This window comes from Rattus norvegicus, chromosome 2, assembly GCF_021556685.1.
Source record: "Rattus norvegicus strain SHRSP/BbbUtx chromosome 2, alternate assembly SHRSP_T2T, whole genome shotgun sequence".
Lineage (NCBI taxonomy): Eukaryota > Metazoa > Chordata > Mammalia > Rodentia > Muridae > Rattus > Rattus norvegicus.
In genome coordinates, this window is record NC_141535.1 from 25,031,569 (window position 1) to 25,046,605 (window position 15,037).

General features: G+C 44.3%; 1 protein-coding gene across 3 annotated transcripts in view; it reads right to left on the bottom strand.

Annotated features, from left to right (window-relative positions):
- The window catches only part of Rasgrf2 (RAS protein-specific guanine nucleotide-releasing factor 2), a 242,029-nt gene extending 229,292 nt beyond the window's left edge, over positions 1–12,737 (bottom strand). For 2 of the 3 annotated variants that reach the window (XM_087614308.1, XM_087614302.1), the window contains exon 1: positions 11,868–12,483. Coding sequence is in view for 2 of the 3 variants with exons in the window: in XM_087614302.1 (XP_087470428.1) it covers positions 11,868–12,155 (288 nt within the window). In the remaining variant the exon portion in view is untranslated. 3 annotated transcript variants of the gene reach the window in all.
- Positions 12,738–15,037: the final 2,300 nt, after the last annotated feature.

Here is a 15,037-nt window from a genome sequence, read left to right on the forward strand (position 1 = left end):
AGAGAGATAGATAGATACAGACAGACAGACAGACAGACAGACTGGCAGGCAGGCAGGAAATCTTCCATTCAGAGCCTTCTGGGATGACAGAGCTGACTTCTGCATCTTTAGTCCCAAGCATCACACAGTGCTGGGCAAACCCCATGAAGTAGGCCTGAGCTGCAAGTCCAGACCATGGATCCTTCAGAGACTGGCACCCAGCCCCACATTCCCTCAGTGCCCTGGCTCTCGGGGACTTGTCCTGGCACAGACATTGTAGAGGTCAGTAAAGTAACTTAAGGTTAAATAGACAAGAGGTTGTGAAGACAAGCAGAAAGCAGCAGCTATGATACTGACTGGGGACACCGTGGTGATCTCTGGGGTGGGGGGTGGGGCAGGAGGCAAAAGAGACTAGAAGGAAGAGTTTCGTAAACCCCCTCAGCTTCTGGGTAGGATGCTGGACTTCAGAAACTGGAACAAACTGGCAGGAACACTCTTGCAAAGCCTGAAACCTGGCCAACCAGCTCAATCCCAGAAGGGATTGATGCAATGCCCTGACACTAATGCCTGCAAGAAAGCGAAAGTAAGTTCCCTCTGAAGGAAAATAACATCACTGGGGGCCTCAAGTTCCTTCTAGTTTTCATACACCATGTCCAGCCCACAGTCGAAATCACCAGGCATACAGACATTAGTTTACCACTGAACCGTGTTGAAATGGACCCATGCTTCTCTGAGCTGTAACCGCTCTTTTTTTTTCTTTTTTTCTTTTTTTCTTTTTTTCGGAGCTGGGGACCGAACCCAGGGCCTTGCGCTTGCTAGGCAAGCGCTCTACCACTGAGCTAAATCCCCAACCCTGTAACTGCTCTTTTAGTAGGGCTACATGAGACCTCAAGTAAGAAGGTGGGAGGTGCCAAGCCTTGTCTGTCAGATGAAAGGGTTTATTCACGGGTGTACCTGGTCTGGGCCCACGAGACTTTATATCCCAAGAAGCAGCTAGCTGAGCACGGTAATAGTGTCCAGTAATAATCCCAGCTACTGGGAGGCCGAGGCAGGACAATCACAAGGCCAAAATAAGAAAAGGAATACGTGTCCTGAAGAGAATTTAATCTCTCAACTCTACTACGCAGAACAAAGCTACTAACCCAGCAAGGTGCAGGACATAGAGCCTGGCTTCCCAAATGCCTAGGCCTAGTCCAGGTAACCTGAGACCAGTGGCGCCTGCTCAAATGTTGTGTGTAGCTGTTTGTGACCAACATGGCCTGGTTACTCCAGGCTGGGGGGGGGGGGGACCCGATTTTTTCAGACTATGCCAGTGGCATCACCATTCAGCCATCCATGTGCAGAAAAACTGGCACAGCATACAGATTTCTTCCTGAGAACATAAACCTGGAGACAAATCATGCTGCTAACTGAACTGCCCTAATCACCGACATCGATACCCCAGGAAGGACTGGTTCTTTAAGGGGACCAATTAGCCCAAGATGCAGGTCAAGTCTCCCCATTTCTGACTCCAAAGCTAGAAATTCATATACACATGGGACTCCCGGCAAACACTCACTCATCTGTTTCACAGTGGGAAGCATTGTCCCTCCTGCTTGTGACAGGTGGGTGACATCAAATCTTTGAGTGCCTCTTGGGACGAAGGGTGCCCTCAGCACCATCTCTAGGTCACTGGGTCGCTGGGTCATCTCTAGGTCACTGGGTCACTGGGTTGGCTGTTTCCAATCATACATCTGTAGCCCTTGAGCTAAGCGGTATGGTGACCAGCCATGGGCTAGTTGGATTTTCCTCATCTCTTCCTCTACTCATTTTGGGAAAGTACCTTGACCACCAGACTTGGTGCAGAAAGGCATCATCTTTCTTGGTTAGCAACCAAAACAAGCCAGGTAGAGAAAGTGACTTTAGGGTGACAGGGAGCATGGCAGAAACCCAGGCTGAAAACCAAGATTCCGTGACCTCCAGCAGCAGCAGCATGATTGGCAGCCTAGGGAAAGGGCCTCAGGAAGTGAAACTGACTTCTGGCTCTATTTTATAACATTCCCTGTGTGTCCTGTGTGGGCCCCTTCCCCATGAAAGGTAAGCATTAGCAGGGGATGACTTAGAAAATGGTGAAGTTGGGGTTGGTAGGATGGACTGCCCAGTTTCATGGAGGTGGAGAAAGAACTCAGACTTAGCTCCCGGGAGTGCAGCATCTTACTCCCCAGGAGGGAACACTAGAGCTTTAGAATTGTCTTGTTTGTTTGTTTGTTTGTTTGTTTGTTTGTTGTTTTTAAGAATCACCCTTAGGCTCTTCCTACAAACTTGAAACACCCTATTATGGCAACTTCCAATGCACATTTCCACTTAACTGGATGCCATAGCTTCAGAGATGTGCCTGATGTCTTTGGCCACAATTTGACACAACACAGCAGGAGAGGAGGGTCACAGTTCCTGCAGCTTCTAGTCAATGTCACCAAAGATACTGGCTTTCCATTCAGATCAGGGACAGACAAAATGCCATCTAAGAAAACACATGGAACTTTGACTACATTGAAGCTTATAACTTCTGTTGGCCTAAAGATACCATTGAGAGAATAGAAAGTCAAGACATAGTAGAAGAAAGTGTTTTCACATGGCTCACGATAAATCCTTATCTTCAAAGATATTACGATAAGCAGCATGTATTGCTGATAGTCAAGCTTTTGGTGTATAAAGCAGATCAGATAGCTTAACATGATACTTTGATTCCTACAAATCAAAAAAAAAAAAAAGAAAAAGAAAAAGAAAAAAAAAAACTGGACAGGCGGTGAGTATCCAAAGGGTTCTCGCCTTGTTGTTTGTTTGGAGACAATGCCTTTCTACGTAGCCCATGCTGGTCTCAAACGTGTGGCAGTCGTGCAGTGTTGAGATTACAGACATGAGCCACCGTGCAGGCTTCAGCCTCACTACTTATTGGGTAAATCTATCGAAAATGAGACATTAGTGAACGTTTACCACTAACTGCACTGATACCAAGGGCCATAAGAATGTGTGTAAACCAGATAGGTATGTACAACTGGGGAGGGCATAGCAATACAAACAGCTATTTTGGAAATTGAGCAGTAATACTGAAACTAGATATTCATGTGCCTTTTAAGCCAACACTTTTATTCCTATGCATGCCTACTGTAGTGGCTATTCCTGGTTGTCCACTTGACTATATCTGGAATGAACTACAATCCAGAATTGGAGGGCTCACTTTTGATCCTGATCTTGAGACTGGGAGATACAAGTTTCTGACCTGGATCTTGGTATGGAGATCTTGAGGCAAAGTGGCTATGAATCCCAGGAGCTTAAGGCGAGATCAAGGTCACCTGGGACAAAGCAAGTCCCAGACCCAGGTGTGGCGGTGCACACCTTTAATCTGGGACACGCCTTCTGCTGGAGACTTACCTTAGGACATTGGAAGAAGGAAGAGTCTTTTAGGCCTGCGGGCCTGCCTCATGGGACTGAGCCTGCTAGATCCTTAGACTTCCATTCACAGATACTGCTGATCATTGTTGGGGAGCTGGACTACAGACCGTAAGACTCTTACTATATAGAGACTCCCCATAAGTTCTGTGGCTCGAGAGAACCCTGACTAAGACGCCTTCCCAACAGAAATGTGCTTGTGTGTGTATGTGTTTCAAAAACCTACTTATGGGCTTTGTAGTATTGCTTACTGGGATCATCCCCGGTGTCCATGCACTGTAGGATGAATAAAGAAGCTGTTTACATGAACCCAATGGAGTGAAAGAGAAGAAAGAAAGAACTGGTCCATCCAGAAACATGGAGAAATCTCTCAAATAAGATGTTTTGGGAAAGAAGCTGACACAGAACACTGCAGCATGAGTGTGAACTCAAAAGCAACCAAGAGCAAACCATACTGTGAGAAGGAAGGATGCTGGTTCCCATGGTGGCGCAATAAGGATGAGCTGGCCAGAGGTTGGTTTCTGGGGAGCGGATCATGTCCATCACCGGATCTGAGTCTGAATCACGGTAATTCAAACAGTGGCTCCCTTAAGGTTATTTTCTGTTGTCAGCCACATATTGAAAACTAGGTTTGTTTTAAGTTTATAATTTAAGGAACATGTAAATAATTTTTAGAGTATTAGGAAGTAATAAATAAACTATGAACATGAACCCAAGCAGATCACATTATTATAGAACGATCTCACTGATACATTGAGTCTGTAAAGACACTGCTGCAAAAAGACTGTGGAGTCTTATGATGCATAATGCTAGCACTGGGAACACGGTACTAACTACTTTGATTAATGCTCCATACACTTCAATAATGATATACATCACACCCATTAAATTTTCTATGAAACTCCCTGGAAACCTGTGACAGTTTTCCTTAAAACCAAAATATGAAGTGAGATGATCAGATTCTCTCACACACACAAAAAAATCCAAGCTTGAATACAAGAGTGAATGAGAGATGCTTTAGTAAGAAATTCATGTGCTGTGAAAAAGGCTGGACGTCTGGGCATGGTGGAGTCCACCTGTAATCCCAATACTGGGAAGCCTAAAGCAGAGGGATTTCTTGGAGTCCAAGACTAGCCTGGGATGCATAGTACGTTACGGGCCAGCCTGAGCTATAGTATGAGAGCTTATTTTATAAGATGAAAATACCAAGTTGGTAAAACTATGGGAGAAGTTAGAGACTCCTGGGCTATGAGGACACAGAGTAGTTAATGGCAACACAGTGTTGTAAAGCAGTCAGCTAAAAACACTATTCAAAGGATAACTAGGTCCTAATACAGGCAGAGAGATACTCTGTCTTGTCTGGCCTTACGGTATTTGCACGGTTCCTAGCACTCATATGTGACCATTATTTAAGACTACTTGAGTTCACATTTCTCCCTTGTAATCAAAAAGGCATAAAGCAATCATCCATGGGACAGACCCTATTAGCCCTAGGGGAAAGGATGACAGCGCTCACGAAGCAAACTATACACTGATTAACGAGGTCTTAATCGCTCCCTTAAAATAGTGTCAACTGTTGGGGTGATGACTTTGAAAATGAAGGAAATCCTGGCTGATGAATGGTGTGTTGCAAATCCACAAAGGATTGAGTGTGGGGACACATTGGTGACAACAGTGAATAAGATCCTCATGCATTCTAAGTAAGATGAGTGTAGAACTGCAGGGACTTGATAAATGTCTCCCTAGCGGAAGCTCCTCTGATAGAAGAGCAGTCTATAATTTAAATGCTCCATCGTATAGGGTCCAATCATGGCCATCCCTTATGCCATAGCTGTGCATGGGTAAATGACTGAATGCAAACTTTCTATTCCTTCAGGGTTAACAGGTTGGAGTTCATCCAAAAGCGATATCCCATCAGGCCTTTCCAGAACTGTCTACTATGGTTTCCAGTGCCAACTAACAGCTAAACCAAAGAGGCAACACTTTTCTATGTACAAGTGAAATAATACAATGTCTGAGACTGGCTTTAAAAATAAGCTCCCCCAGGGGCTGGGGATTTAGCTCAGTGGTAGAGCGCTTACCTAGGAAGCGCAAGGCCCTGGGTTCGGTCCCCAGCTCCGAGAAAAAGAACCAAAAAAAAAAAAAAAAAAGAAAAAATAAGCTCCCCTACCCACCTACACACACACACACACACAGAGAGAGAGAGAGAGAGAGAGAGAGAGAGAGAGAGAGAGAGAGAGACCAAGAAAAAGTCATGAGTTGGGGATTGCTTGAACTAAATGACAGTAATTCACAAACTCTTGTATTCCATGTGTGTTTTAATTTTTTAAATAAAAGAAATAACGAAAACCTCTCCTAAATGGTTCTAGTAATGAAAACAAATCAAAAAATCAAAAGATAGAAGGGAAGGAGCTAGACAGCAGCTGGCAAACGCATCTACTTTCCATGCTTGGCTCAGTGTTAAGAGCTTGGGTGGATTTAACTACCCATGAAGTCTATGATGGGGGCACTCATGAACCCCTTTTCTAGGGACTTTCTCAGCCCATCTTGGCATCACTAAGCTTAGAGAGATGTCTCGAGATCACAGGTGTTGTAAGTAGCAGAGGCGAGACCTAAATCTATACATTTTACCCCTAAAGCAAGCCACACCCAATTCCTCCACCTCTCCTGATGACACTCTTACTGGCATTCTTACAAGTTAAAATCCATGAAAGTGCCCTCCAACCCCTCTTCATCGCTGACATAGTCGCATCTGACTTATGAACTGAGTTATAACACCATAAACTGAGCCTTCGATCAAGCTACCACCTTCCAGCTCCCACAGTGCTAGCCCTTCCGGCTTTTCAGTAGTTGCTCTGATAGGGTTGGGGAGGCCACTCCTCTTGTTTACATTAGTTACATAAGTGGCATGGTCTCAGATACAGTTCAGGAAATGAATCAGACATTGTCTAAATTAATCACCCTAAATAAAAGAGAGGAACCCAGTTGCCATGCAAAATACCGGTACCCAGAGTCTGCCCTCCGTACAGATTCTCAGTCTCCAAAATGCCTTTGTGCAAGCTCGGCCCACAGTTATAAGTAGAATGGCCTAGGTAGGACTCCACATGTTCATTTTTAAAGACAGCTTGACTTGCACCATTTTATCTGTATCTCCTCAAGTCTTCAAGAGGTTCACTTCTCGTCCACCTGCTTTGATGTTATGAAACTGTTCTCCATAGACCTCCCCAATTTTAGCATCCTTCCATCAGGGCTCAAGAAGAAACAACTTTCTGCCTTTTCCCTAAACGTATACTTGAAGCATTCTGTAGCCAATGTGAGGTAGTATAAAGAAAATGGTTTGAGTCTTTATTTTTTCATTGGCTCGTGTGTTTTCTGGTGAAAAGGAAAAATCATATGACCATGTTACCTGAATCTTTGACCCACCTGTGACATTGACATTCTCTGCAGGAACAGAGAGAGAGTGTACTGCCTTGTTCCTAAGTAGGCAGGCAATCTTATTTTAATTCCTTGAGGATTGAGCTAAAATTTAGAAGTTACACCACCGAAAAATATGACAGCAAATCTGAAAGCATGCCATGTTTAATCAGGAGCCAAGTGTTCTAACAGTCAAGCACTCCCCACAGTGCCAGGTTCGTACTTAACACCGTCTCGGCTTTCGTTTAAATACTGGCCACAATTTTACTATACCATCGTACATCACACCAAGACAGGGCTACCTTCTGCGAAATGAATAGTTTCTGTCACTGTGTGAACACTGCCAAGTGTGCTCTCTGGAACTGAGATGGGGTGGACCACAGCACACCAAGACTAAGGACATTGCCATGACACACAGTCAGCCTGCCATTGGTGGGACGGTCATTTTGTACTGCACTGCTTGTCTATAGGCTTCAGTCTAGGTGAACTAGTTTTAGAGAAGAATTTCTTTTGTGATTTCCATTCTTCCCATACTTAAGAAGAGGGGACTTGTAGCTCACATATTTTTAACTTTTTGAGACAGAGGTTCACTCCATAGTCAAGGCTGGCTTTGAGCTCACAGCAATCCTCCTGCCTTAGTCTCCCAAATACTGGGATTATAGGATGGCTTTATAATCACATCTTCAAGTGTCACTGGTACAAATGAAAATATGTAATCTCCCAATATATAAATGTATTACAAAGAATTAAAATTCACTAGCCAAAGGAAACAAACTTAACTAACAGGTTTAGATCCCTTTAAAGGGAGAAATACACATAAAAGCAAGAAGCCACCTTAAAATTTGAAAATTAGGATTCAAGACCGAATAAATACACCTTGGCAATCTGATTTATTTCATCCCAAGACAGCTTTTAAAAACTAACTTTTTCTATTTTACATTTAAATTATATTTACTACCGTATGAATATTTATGCAGCTTTGATCAAGAGGGATCAACTTGAAAATAGAATTTGCTGTAGACAGACAATATAATTTTATTTTAACTTCATGTCTTGGAAGCAAATATACAGAGAAAACAGTGTCACACTGCAAATGTCTTCCACCTTTCCAGGGTGCACCAGTTGTCACTGAGTACAACGCACAGACCAGTGCAGCCCACAGGACAAAACACTCTTACATACAGCTAACACCTCAACCACGAGTTTCTCCTGTGTTGTAGTCTCCACACGAATTACAACAGTTTAGATACGAAAGTAGCTGAGATTAAATAACTAATTTTTGCTAATCTAAGTAATTTTTATTTAATTTTAATGGAAACGCATTTACTAAGTTTAAGAAAGAAACAGTTCTGAAATGTTTACAAGATTTAGCAAATGTCTTTATCGCGCTTTCCCTTCATCTGAATTCAGTAAACGAAGATGAGGAAGAAAATGCAGAGTTGGTTATTATAGCTCCACTCAAGATCATGAACTAAAATGGAAAATCCCCCTCATGGCCTCTGCCTTCTACAAAGATTTCTGAGCATACAGGCAGTTCTACCTAATTCAATAAAATGTTTAAAAATCCCTGTCTTGGGGGTCAAGTGAGGAAGTTAGAATGTCTGTCTAGTAAGGAGGTGACAGAGAACTCAAAGAGCCTGTAGTCCCTTTAACATTAAGTCAGCACAACTATGAGAGGCATGTACAATTCTTCATGCCTCCAGAGCCAAGGAGACCCATCCCCCGCCAGCCCCCACCAAACAAGCAGAAGTAGGCTGAATACAACAGCAGATGAAGAAGAAGAAAGACAGTCCTATTGCTAAACATCTCTCTCCCTTCAGGCAAGACACACAGGGCTACATAAGTGGACCAGACCAATTGGGCTGTGTACTCTCAAGTGCAAACACTTTAAAAGATCTCTCCAGTGGAGTGAAGCAATGTCACGTGGAATTGGCTGTTTGGAAATAAGCCTCTCTTTCCTTCGAGCATGTGATGGTCTGAAGGTGCGTCTCAAGACAGCAGCAACCATTTGACTAGTTTTTAAATAAGAATAAACTAAACCGGGATTCACAAATTACATCCCCCAACTCCTAGTTCACCCAGAATTTTTTTAAATCTGAGCTCGGTGGATTTAAATACAGCCTCCTCAACAAAGCCCTCTTCAGCTTGCTTAGTTGTTATACCTGGAGTTGGACTTCACTTATGTAGAAGCCTGAGCTCAGAGTGCCGAGTTAGATGAGATGGTAGAGAATAGCATCTCAAGTCAGAGCAGAGCACAGCGATCACAGAAGAGCACACTGAACTGGACTGCTAAAGAGGGAAGTTTTCCCTTGCCCTGAATGGGGATTAGAAAGCAGTACACCCAGATACATAGTTAAGAACAGGAACCTTCTTTTGGAGGTAATGAATCACTTTAAGCCTTTTTGAAAAAGATTTCACTTGATTATATCATCATTATTGTTCTAAAGAAGTTGCCACTGTGGAAATGCTGATAAAACAGACTCATTAATCCCCCCCAAATCCTGGAATACCATGAGATCAACGGAGCAGCACAAATATTCCTCCAGTTTGGGCATATTTGAAAAATGAGCTCATTCATGAAAATAAAAGAAAACTTTAGGGTTTGTGTTCTGTCCATTTTCTGAATTTTTCTTTAACTTTTGCCAATAAACTTAATTTGAAATATTATTTAGGTAAATTAAACCAATTGGTGTTTGTTCTTATAGTTTAACTATAAACATAGGTAACTAGAAATTTAAAGTAATTTGAGAAAGAAACAGAACTCAAGAACAATTAGAGGGGGTTCACAGCAAGAATCGAGTCATTGTAACATCCAAAGATTCTGGATTCTACCTTTGCAGACTCCTCTGGCGCAGTGGATGATGTTCCTTACAGGTTTGTGTGGCTACTGACCTGATTTCTCAGAGTGCCCATTTCAATCCTCTCTGTCCTTAGCTTTTCAGAAGCAGTGTTTGCTGCTGTTTATTTGCAGTTCACATCCTCTACGTAGCAACAATGTTGCAGGTTTTTTTATAGCCTTAGAAGCAGATGATCACAAAAAGTGACACAGTTAACTGAAGAGAGGCCAATTGCATACACTATAGATTTTGAATGGAACTTTTCTCCTTCTTTCTTCTCTCCACAGTGTCTCTTAATTCTTCAGTCACTTCTAGATAGCAGTGTTTGAGAAAAGCATCATTCAGCTAGGCTAAGCCATGTCAAGAAAGCATTTCTAGCATACAGGAAAATTTTAAAATTCCCCAAACTTCAAATCCTTTCTGGAGTGCTTACATCTCAGTTTTATTTACAAACCACAAAGATCCCAATTCCCAAACTCCCAAATATGCATGAGGTGACAAGCACTTCAGTTCATGTGACAGTAAATAGGGGGGAAAAACTTGCCTAAGATGATACCCCCAGAATCCCAGCTATTCAGGGATTTCAAGTCTCTGTGTCAGTCCAACTTAAAGAAAACTGTTCTGAAGATGCAGGCCCTGCCCTTTCCCAGCTGATAAGCAATGCTTCGCAAATAACACTGGCAGATTTGACAGCCACAAAAGCTCTAACAGTTCTCAAAACTCAGCTCCAGAGTAACCAAAATATGGTTATTTGTGAACTCAAGAATACATACAAAGGAAATAAATAATTTAGAGTTGAGTTAGGGGTATGTATTCAAACTATTTTAAAGAACCCTGTCTTATTTTAAACATAATAGGACTTAAAAATCCCTTGGGGGGGGGATCTTACAGGCCTTCTAACATAACACACACACACACACACACACACACACTGTTTCAAAAATATATTTCCTTAAAACTTTTCTTGGATTTTAGACTGTACAACTTGAATTTTCCCCACTTGTAATACCTGTACCTGCCAGCTTAGAAACTAATTTTCCAAATAACTGAGAACACCTTCAAAAGTCAAAGGGCATCTTTTAAATTTCGAACTCCTAACTCTTCTGATGTGTTTAAGCATTTATCATTTACCGACGTTAATGATTTACAGCGAAAGCCAAAAGCAATCTTGTGCCTGGTGTGGTTTCGGTTCCTCTGAGTTCGAAGCTTTAAGAGGCAGAAAAATTAGGTGGCCATCCTAACCACCATTGCGTCTGTGGCAGCCTCATAGGTTTGCAGTACATGCAATCTGGTCAGATTTGCACAGAAAATTCATCCTAGAAACATTTTTCTGGAACACCAAAAGCAACCCAATCCCCCCACCGCACCCCAAAGTTTGGAATAAAGAAGCGAAAACATTGGGCTGAATAAAAACCATTCCTCTTTAACTTTAATAAACAAATGACATTTGAAATCAATATGGTTCCTATTTTGCAGGAACGGGATTCAGAGGTTAAGCTAGTGCCTTCTCCACGCCTTGAGCACACAACAAACTCGTTCAAATTACGACCTACAACTAAAAGGTCTCATTTACTTTAAAGTACACAGTGTTCTTTTTTAAATGCCCGTGTGTTTTAAACATAAACTCAGGGACGAATAATCTTTGGGAGACAGTGTCTTTATGCGGATCTCGGTGGTCAAACATTCGCAAGACCTAAACTACAAAGAATGATTGATAAGGACCGACAGAAACGTCTGTCTTGGTAGTGGGATTGGTTCCCTGCACTACCTGTGAGACATCACTGTCAAGGAAAGAGCTCTGCCGTTCCGAACCAGTGAAAAAGGAAACCAAACTTTTCCAAATAGGGTAGTTTGGTCTCGCCAAACCTATCTAAATCCAACAGGTGTCAACATACATCGCCACACTAAGGTCTAGAGGAGCACAGACTGGTTAGGGAAGAAACTGAGAGAAATCTGACCTGACCTCTAAGAGGATTGTGAAGGGGGAAAAAAACTAAGCTAAACTAGCCTGGTCTCTTGCCCAGCTGATCCCTAGGTGGTGGGGCCAAAAGATGGTGTTGGCAGAATCTCTCTGCTCACGCACAAGGATATGCAGGGTCTCCGAGCACTGCCCCTGCGCTGTCCGCTGTCCACCCAGCACCAGAGTTGGACAAGCAAGACAACAAGGCGCCTGGGGCTGGGAGCCAGGGAAAGGAGGGTGTGAGGTACCTGTTTGTCCAGCGCGTCCCGGGCGCCTGCGGGTCCTGCGTTGGTCCTTGGTGGGGCGGGCGTCCGCTCACAGCTGCAGCCCTCTAGGAGGTACATGCCCGCTGGGCGGCCGCTCTGTTCGCCTTCGAAGTAAAAGAGCACATTCTGATAGAGAGCGAACCACTTCTCGTGCCAGCGGCTCGCCTCGGCAGCCTTTTTGCTCAGGAAACCGCGCTTGGTGCCCTCCTTGCGCGCCAGGAAGGCCAGGTACAGGGCGTGCCCCTCGTTGTAGCGCACACTTTTCTGCATGGCGAGGGCGCGGAGGGCTTTCGGGTCGCAGCCTCAGCTCCGCGGCGGGGTCATCGCAGAGTGCCCTCTGAAAGGACGCACCCCAGTTCGCCTGCCACAGGGCACCCCGCTTGCCGCCCAGACCTAGGGCTCCTATCCAGGCTGGGGCACGGTCTCCTCCCCGACCGCGCCCTCTCCGGCCCTTGACACCTCCCGATCCCCGGAAGCCCGGTGCCGAGTGACCCTCCGAGGGCGCCCGGACCGGTGTCGCTCCACCCGAAGTGTTGCGGGAGCCCTGCCTCTGCGGCGGGCTGAGCTATGCTGTGTGGCGCGCGGCAGCTAGAGGACTGTCCTCGGGCAACGCGCTCTGGGAGACAGAAGGTAAAACGTCACGTGGGAGATCAGCAGTAATCGGCTTGGAGACCGATTTAAAGGGTAAAGCCAGCGCGGTGGCGGCCGCGGAGGCGCTGCCTGCTCGCACCAGCGCACACCCTCCACTCTCCACTCGCCTGCCAGGTCCCTGGCCTCCTCCTCTGCCCAGACCAAGCCTGGATGGAGTAGATCGCCCAGGAAGGGCAGGAGCGTGGTAGCACCCAGCCGCTCACAGCACAAACACGCACAAATGTGCCCTCACACATACACAGGCAAACGCACACTGAACACACACATGGAGACCAATACACACACAAACACACAATGCTCATATTCGTACACAAAAGCACACATGCACACAAATACAATAAGAACAGGCACACAAGCACGTGTGCACTCGCAACATAAATTAGCAAATACCTTTTCACCCAATGTTCACATAAGAGTATAACATACAGTCAGGAACAACACATTCCTATGCACAGCACACAGACACACATCCACAATTACAAATGTACACCTAAGGTATGCACTTCTCAAAAACGCAAACCCACTAATTTGTACTTAAACAGGCAACTACATACATGTACATACCTTAGAGCTATCTCAAACACTCTCATATTTACTGTACCTAGTACATACATTTATAATCATACACACAAACGTACGCCTATACATAAACACACTGCCCCTTTCTGTCACACACACAATCACAAACACATGCATTTACATGTAAATGTGCAAATACATGCACTCCTAAACACACCCATCAGATACGAGCACTTACAGACAGAACACAGACAAATGTATGGGCACTAGGAGACATACATTTTTACAGCTCGTGTGCCCGAACTCACTCACAAAAAGGTTCAGTAGCAGCAGGTGGAGTCACAAGGTGGCTTTGCATAAACCACAATGTTGGCTTTTCAGCTTGTACCAGCACCGTAGAGACCAAAACTACCTGTGAATGTTGATAGGAGACGTTGGGTGTTCCCAGAAAGCCAGCAAATGTGTCAATTCCTTTGGACACCTGCTATGTAATTAAGATTAAAAAAAAAAAAAACTAAAAGTTCAGTATGACATTTTAAATAAGGGGAGAAAGGATAACCTTATCAGGAAAACTGCTGTCTGAGGCAGAAGCTGTCCTCAGAGGCCAAACTGTCACGCACAGGCTAAGCAGAGTCCCTTGTCAAGACCGGGATTCATTTGATTAACAAATCTTACCGCTACTGGAAAACCAAGACACCCTGCTCAAACAAGACACAAGTGGAAACGATATGCTGTTCTAGCAGCTTCAAGAGAAAACTAGTGAATCCCCACAGTGTTCTTTTTGATTCTGCCTCACATTCTTTTTATTCCCCAGAGCCAGTTATTAAAATGAGTGGCCAAAAGAATATTGTGGAAAGAACAGAATAGCAAAATGCCTCCTTTCAGGACAGTGAACTGATGGCAATACACCTGTCTTGTCCTGTGGTTGTGTGCTCACAAGTTGGCCGCCCCAGGGTCCTGTCTGTTCTGAAAGGCTGTCTTTGCAGGATGCTTTAACTCTGCCTCACTGAACAGCTGAGTGGTTTTGCATTTTACTGTCAAGGAAAACTTCACTATAAAAATCCATGTACTAGGCAAATTGCCATTTTGAACGGGCTGTGGGAGAACAGTAGCCACCCTCTAACATACAGTTATGTATCTGAAGGACAGTGCTGGGTTGAGCTGGGCTTAGCCCAGCTGAGAGCTTGTTATTTAGAGAAAAACAGCTAAGTTGCTGTTCACAAGGTTCTAGAAGCATGGGAGAGGGTGACTGCCTCTGGGGCCTTTTCTTTCCCTCTCTGTGGTCCAGCTGCATGCAGATCTGGGAAGAGGAAGCCAGAGCATAACAGTGTGGTCGGGCACTCAAGTTTCAAGCAGGAGCCAGAATGGGTCTCACACCAGGACAAAAACAATTCTGTCCTGAATATCTTTACCTTTTAACCCCCTGGTGTTCCCTCAGATGTGAATGACTTCTTTCCTCAGTAAGTGCTGTCTCTGACATCCTGCTATGACCTCCCCCCCCAAAAAATGTCCTTATTTGAGCCCCAGAAAGTATTCATCTCAACCATTGTCTGACCTCACTTTCCATTACGTGAGGTGCGGTGAACTTCATCTGCCCAAGGCAGTGAAAGATTAAAAGCTCTGTTTTTCTCCACAGTTTGGTTGACTGCAGCATTGTTGCAGTGTACATGTGTGTTTGTGTGTGTGTGTGTGTGCATACACATGCACACATACATGTGTATGCATATATGTATACACACGCATGTGTGCATGTGTTCATTGTATATGCATGCACACGTGTGTGCACGTGTATATATAAATGAATATGTATATACATACATTATGTGAATGTGTACATGTAGAGGTTAGGGCAACCTTGGCTGTTGGTCTTCACTTTCCACCTTCTCTGAGATGGGTTCTCTTTTTGTTCACCACCACATATGCCAAGCTGGCTGGCCTGCAAGCTTCCAAGGATTCTTCTATCTGTGGCTCCCAGTTCATCA